Here is a 7,439-nt window from a genome sequence, read left to right on the forward strand (position 1 = left end):
CTATCGTCTCTGGGATCTAGAAGCAAAGAAGATAATACGCAGCCATGATGTGGTCTTCAATGAGAAGAAGATGCATAAGGACCGATGAGGGATGTGGAATGAGGAGAATCACTTTCCAGGATGTGAATCCACCTGCATATGATGATAGACAGCAAGCTGTCCATGCACCAAGTGTGCAAGAAATGGTACCACCAAGCACTCCCACAGGTATACAATCAAGGGTAGAAGATGGATCATCTATTGGTGGAAATGATGAGCCAAATATGGCTGATATGCAAATGGGACAGCAAGCTGAAATGCCCTTGAGAAGATCTTCTAGGGTGTCTAGGCCGCCTGATAAGTTTGTTCCAGGGGTAGACTATGTGATGCTTACTGATTGCGGGGAGCCTTCTTGCTACAGAGAGGCTATGATGCGTGAGGATCAACGCAAGTGGGAGTATGCTATGCAATCAGAGATCAGTTCACTTATGAAGAATAAGACATGGGACTTGGTTTCTTTGCCACATGGAAAGAAAGCATTGCCATGTAAATGGGTCTATAAAATGAAGGTCACAGGTGATGATGTGCCTAGGTACAAGGCCCGTTTGGTTGCTAATGGGTTCAAGCAAGAGAAGGGTGTGGACTTTGATGAGATATTCTCTCCAGTTGTGAAGATGACCACACTTAGATGCATGCTTGGACTAGTGGCATCAGAGGATATGGAGCTTATGCAAATGGATGTCAAGACAGCTTTTTTGCATGGGGATTTGCATGAGGAAATTTACATGGTGCAGCCGGAAGGCTTTGAAGAAAAGAGCAAAGAGCATTTAGTTTGCAAGCTGAAGAAGAGTCTCTATGGTCTTAAGCAAGCACCTAGAGAATGGTATCAGAAGTTTGATGCTTTTATTCAGTCCCAGGGTTTTAGAAGGAGTGAAATTGATCACTGCCTCTACACTAAAAGGGCTAAGGATAATAGCCTGATAATCCTGGCACTATATGTGGATGATATGCTATTGGCTAGCAAGAATACTTATGAGCTAGATGCATTAAAGGCCAAGTTGCATGAGGCCTTTGATATGAAGGATTTGGGATTTGCAGGTCATATTCTTGGTATGCGCATCACGCGTGATCGGAGTAGGAAACTCCTTTGGCTTTCACAAAAAGAGTATGTTACAAAAGTATTGCAGTGTTTCAATATGGAGGGGGGGAAGGCAGTGAGTACTCCATTGCCTCCATATGTGAAATTGAGTCATACAGATAGTCCCAAATTAGATGAGGAAAGGGCCATGATGGCCAAGGTTCCTTATGCATCAGCGGTTGGGAGTCTTATGTATGCTATGATAGCTACTAGACCAGACATTGCATTTGTAGTGGGAGTTGTTAGCCGGTATATGGCTAATCCAGGAAAGAGGCATTGGGAGGCAGTTAAGTGCATCATGAGGTACATGAAGGGTACCAAGGAGATGTGCATCTGCTTTGGTAGAGGAGACATGCGTGTACTTGGGTACACAGATTCAGACTATGTAGGGCATGTGGATAGTAGGAGATCCACTTCTGGTTATGTGTTCACCTTTGCAGGTGGTGCAGTGTCGTGGATGTCTCGCACACAGAAGTGCATTGCTTTGTCTACCACAGAGGCTGAGCATGTTGCAGCCACAGAGGGTTGCAAGGAGGCTATATGGCTTGATCGGCTAGTGGGAGATTTGGGGATTCATACAGGTGTACCGACATTGCATAGTGATTCCATGAGTGCTATTATTCAGCTAGCACGGAATCCGGTCTTTCATGCAAAGACCAAACACATTGAGGTCAGGTACCATTTCATCAGGGAGGTACTTGAGGACAAGCGCATAGAGCTTGTCAAGGTTCATACAGATGATAACCCTGCAGATATACTGACGAAGAGTCTACCTAGTCAGCGGTTTGAGTATTGTCGTGTATTGATGGGCATTGGATAGTATGCTCACTGGTTGTTCTCCCTTAAAGGCACAATGTCCTTTAAGTGGGAGGTTGTGGGGGTTAAAGGTCATTGTGCCTTTACCCCGGTTATGTACAATACTCAAACACATATATAAATGAATGAAAAAGAAGATTAGGGTAGTTCTGCACCCACCAAAACTTGTGTGGCTCTCTGTCTCTCTCTCTCCTTCTTCCGTTCTTGCTTCCGTTGAGTGCACTCTCACTCTCCATGATCTGTCTTGAGAATTCTTAGGCAATGACTTTATTTCTTCTATTCTTCTCTTTTTGGGCCTCACCTTCTTTGTAGTGCAAGTCTTCATTTCAATACTATTCCACTTCTTGTAGTTTGCATGTGCCCTAAGCTTTGGATGGTACTTCCCCCTTCACGTTGACCATAGATTCCATCCATGTTGTGGGCTCCACTATCCATCATTAACAACCGTGTACTTTGACAAAACCATGCACATCCATTAGTGCATTCCAAGGTCATTTCAAATAATCAACCCATTTAATCAATCACACTGTATTTCCATTTTCATCATTGGACTTGGCATCTGTTGGGAAAATTTGTTCTTTTCCCTATTCTCTCTCTCTTCTTTTCTCAAAGTTGGATCTACGGCATGTTATAAGGCATAGGCATGGCAATGAAGGAAGATGGCAAAGCGATGGCAATGCAAGTTGGCCACATGCTTTGCAAGGATCCTTAAAGGTTGTATTGTAGTGAGAACAGAGGGGTCAAGAAGCCACCTCCATTATTGCCATCTACCTACGATAGTTATTTACCACCAGGGAAACCCTCAACTTGAGCCATGTCATGCAAGGCCATAGATTGGTTGCTAAGGTACATACACTCTGGGGTCATGTGTCGAATAACCAACTGGGGGAGCCAGTTGGCAAGGCAACATATGGAGTAATTCATTTATAGAGCTTACTGATACGTGGTTCATTCTTGAGTCTCTCCCCTTGCAAGGAATCTTGCAACCTGCCAAGGCCTCTGATTGGCGTTGTTGCTATTGACCGGTGCATAGGTCGGGGAAGGGGGGGCGAGTTTGCCCAAGAGCCTTTCCTTTCGGCAGACAACTCGAAAACGAATGGGTTTGGATGCTCCTATTCCAAGTCTGCCGAAACTCGAAAACGAATGGGTTTGGATGCTCCTATTCCAAGTTGGGCATTGCGAGCGTCACACCCAATGTAAGGCTAGTTCATAAAGGTACTCCTTGTGGTTCCTTTTCAAACACCCGTGTCTTGACCTTCAAGTATGAGGGTAGATGAGATTGATCATTGGGGCGGCTGGTCAAAGAAAAGTCAAAGTGATGCCCTATGCTGTCCATCTGGCCACTCATCCTGATTCCTAGTATTATTAAGTCTATTCCAATAGCTGGCAAAAAAGAAAGTATTATGTCCTTCGCAAGGGGAGACGAAGCTCACCTGTCGGAAAGCCAAAGCTAACCTTGCCATGCGCCATGGCTCTCGTAGATGGACTATGGATGCCAGCCCTTGTCTTCTTTGGCCTGCTCTACGCCCCTCACCACTGTCACGCAACAACTTGGATCGTCGGCGACAGCAGTGGCTGGAATGTCGGAGTTCATTACGATCTCTGGCTTCAAGGGAAAACCTTCGAATTGGGCGATGTCCTCGGTGAGTGCTTCTTCACCTGGCCGTTGCCCTTCCTTGAAACCACCTCACTACTATGACGTATCGTCTAGTTCAAGTAGGCATTTGTGAAGATTATTCTTCTTGCCCGTAGTTTTTACAGTTTCAAGGAACATTAGGTGCATAATGTTTTCAAAATCCGCCCAATTCTGTCGCCATTTTGCTAGTTTCATGGATGGGCGATCCCCTCTCTAATCGCTCCGGGTAATTTCAGTGTTCTCTTACGATCCGACTAAGCACAACGTTTTAGAAGTGTCGGAAGCGGACTACGCAAGTTGCACTACAGCTGCTCCCATTGCTAATTACACCGGTGGTAGCACAAGGATTACGCTGCACAATGCCAGTACTTCCTACTACATATGCGGAACTCCCGGCGATTGTTTGGATGGAATGACTCTTGCTATCGAAATTGGCAAGTCTGCTCCGGCGCCTGCACCACTTCCCTCCACAAATGGAGCTCCAGCATCTGTTTCCAGCCCCAATCCGAGTGCGAGCTTGGCACCCTCACAAGGGACGCAATCGTCTGGGCCTGGATCATCTCCGCCCTTACCTTCAGTGGCACATCGTCGGAGGCCGGCCTCATCTCTGGAAGTCGGAGCGTTGATGGCAATGGGAGCGGTCTTATTGAGTCACTCTTTCCTCTACAGCACGGAGAACCAGAGGTTCGTCTTTATAAGCAACATCGATTAGGGATACATTAACTCGAGGGGGAGTTACACAGGAAGAACAGTTCTTGCAATATTGTAATCAAGTTTTCTTCGGAGATTAATTTCGATCAAGGGAAGACTCTAGCGACTCAGAATAGGAAGAACAACCCTTGCAATATTGTAATCAAGTTTTCTTGGGAGTTAGAACACGAAGAACAACTCTTGGAATATTGTAATCAAGTTTTCTTGGGAGGTTGAAATTTCGATCGAGGGAAGACTCTTGCAACTCGAGGGGGAGTTAGAACACGAAGAACAACTCTTGCAATATTGTAATCTCTTGCAATATTGTAATCAAGTTTTCTTGGGAGGTTGAAATTGTTGGAATTTCGATGAGGGGAGACTATGTTCCCAATTTTTTGTTTTTCCTTCAGAAGAGAGATTTGTATTAAGGTGAAGAATAGATCTACAAGGTGGCCTTGATAAGGCTAGGGAGGAGGTGATTCCCAAGGTTTATGGCATTCTGAGCTAGCATCCAAATATGTTCAATCCAAGGTAATGAAAGGAAATGAGGGATGGTAGTGGCAATGTTTCTAAGTCGCTCCCAATACTTGTCAATTCCTTATGCAACAACCACATTTCAAAATTCATAGAATCATGTTGGTAGGGCTCTCCAAACGTTGTATGGCTATCAATCTTTTTGGGAAAAAAAAATAAATTCATAGAATCATAATGTCAAACTTGCAATTTTAAAATGCGTTAGTTTCTGCCAAGTATAGTGCATCCTTGGTGACTTGAGCACACACAAGGATGGATTCCATTTTAATTTAAATGAACTTGTCCCATTTTTAAGGGTTTTTCTTGTTGGAGGTGCTTCCCTTTTTTACATGGTTCCACCTTGTGCATGTGCACATCATGGGTTCGTTTGCTCAATGATAAACAAGCCCATGGCTTACCAAGGCTAGGAGGAGCATTGCCACTTCTTTATAACACTAGGGTGTCTTCTTGTGTTGTACATTAAATACTTGAAGAATGATGCATTTACAAAAGTTTCTTCTGTGCAAAGAGATGCTCTAGAATCATCCTTGATGGCATGAAACTCTTGATGTTTGAAGATTTGTATGAGTCGTCATTGGATACCATAGAGAATATGGTGAGAAATGTTTGTTTTTCTTTTTTACTAAAGTGTATCTTGTTGCAATTCTTAGCGTCTTGTACACGATCTACATGCAATAGTTTAAGCTAAATGAAAGTTATAAATTAGGCAACATAACAAGTATAGTATTTTCCCTATTTAGCAAAAAAATCAAATTTTCATTTGTTGGTGGAGTATTAGTTGTTGTGACAAGGTGAGGGATAAAAAGGAAGAGGGAAAGTGCATGGTTAAACTAAGGGGGAGGCGATCACTGAATGAAAAGAGGGGGAAGTGAGCGCTAACCTTGGTGTCCATTCCATGGTGCCTTTGGAGCGGGGGTGGTCTTTCCATATGTGGGAGAGATAACAATAAATAGGGAAGGGCACCTTCTATAGTCCACATAGCAACTACAAGGCTTTAAAACAAGTAGTGTCAAAAATTTTTTTGGTGGCCCAATTCATTAGCAATATCTGGTGTTAGATAGCCTCTCTGACCACACGAAGGCCCTTATTGGCCTTTATTTCCAACACCCCCCCATGGTCCAAACACCACTAGTGAATCTTCTCTTCTAGTACAATTGATCAATGATTTTTTGTCATAATTAAGAAAAAGAGCGGGGGTGGATTTTGAATTCTTTATGCATTAACATGGGAATTTCCCCCTAACAATGAAAAATGTTATCATAGTTTCCCTTGTCTCCTTAACTTGGTGGAATTTCTAGAAGTAGGCAACCAATGTCTCTAAGAGGTACATGTCGGGAAACCTATTGTGTGTGGGCTATGTCTCCATTCCACACTTGATGAGAAAATTCATTTTTGAGAAGAAAAATATTTGCTGAAATGCATAATATACAAAGAGACTTTTTTTTACCCTCTCCCGAAAGTGACTTCTCCACCATCTCACCCACTAATATATTCATGTCCATTAGCCATGTTTCCACATCTTTTGAAATTGATCTTCCACTTTGATCTATATTTTGTTGGGTTCTTGATGGGGTTTGCTGATATCTTGATCATTTTCTCCCTAATTCTAATAGTCATCACTTTAAAACCCCAGACATAGAGCAAGCATAAATGTATATAGTTACAAGATTCAAGAGAATATTATCTACATTTTATTCACAAATGCCATGTTTGTGAAACCATGTTTTGGTATGTAATACGGTCTCTAAATAGAGTTTTACTGAATGCCACTTATTTATTTATTTATTTTTATCCTTCTTCGTTTATTAAAGACCAAGGACATCATTGGGAACATGTTTCATGGAGAAACTTCTTTGTTATTGGCATTTGGATTTTGTTGAAGCTTTTCTAGCGTGGACTTGAGTTGATAGGATTGTTAGCAAGTTAGACTATTATGCAAAGTTGACACTTGGGTTCATGTGTAGACATGAATTTAGCAACAATGCAATCCCATCTTTTTTTGTGATGGATGGTTCCACACTTTGATTTTGCATGCCTTAATGATTTATGTCTCTACTATTGATGCATGTGTCTCTATACCTTGTATACCTTGGATCCCTAGGATTTAGTTGCAAACACCTATTGAATGTATTTCACTGCCTTATGCCAACGGCTTCTCCATAACAACCAACGCCGACGGAACAACCCTCAATAGCAACTCCTCCACGTCCTCACGATAGGCTCCTTCATAGCCCAATCCAATTGTAGACAGGAGCTCCACGGCTACCGGGCTTTGTGCAGTGCCCACAGCGGCACTCATCCATGAGCGGCTTCCACACAGCTCCACACACCCGCACAGAACAAGCTATTGACGGAATTATCTACGTCACTGAAATTTCCAATAGATTTCGTTAGTATCAGGCAATCTAATCTCCTCGCTTGGCCATCCAGCTGCCACGTGGCAGACTTAGCTTCTACTGCCATGTCACCCCTCTTATCTGCCATGTCACCTCATCCACACCTTGCTGCCACATCATTAAGAAGGTTCCATACATGCCACATCACTTCTTGGTTGGCAACCATGCCATCTAACTCATCATCGAATCCACATGAGCATCCCAAGAATCATGCCACATGAGCAGTCCAACTGCCAAGCCATGTCATCAT

The 7,439-nt window shown here is 43.1% G+C and overlaps 1 protein-coding gene across 1 annotated transcript; it reads left to right on the plus strand.

The window, feature by feature from the left end:
- Window positions 1-3,311: 3,311 nt before the first annotated feature.
- LOC147901316 (chemocyanin-like) lies at window positions 3,312-4,281 on the plus strand. The gene is made up of 2 exons (XM_087376467.1): window positions 3,312-3,576; window positions 3,806-4,281. The coding sequence occupies exons 1-2, from the start codon at window positions 3,402-3,404 to the stop codon at window positions 4,279-4,281; spliced, it is 651 nt and encodes a 216-aa protein (XP_087232593.1). The 5' UTR covers window positions 3,312-3,401.
- Window positions 4,282-7,439: the final 3,158 nt, after the last annotated feature.

This window comes from Dipteris shenzhenensis, chromosome 6 (assembly GCF_047967505.1).
Source record: "Dipteris shenzhenensis isolate YYH24624 ecotype China chromosome 6, Dip_SZ_1.0, whole genome shotgun sequence".
Taxonomy (NCBI): domain Eukaryota; kingdom Viridiplantae; phylum Streptophyta; class Polypodiopsida; order Gleicheniales; family Dipteridaceae; genus Dipteris; species Dipteris shenzhenensis.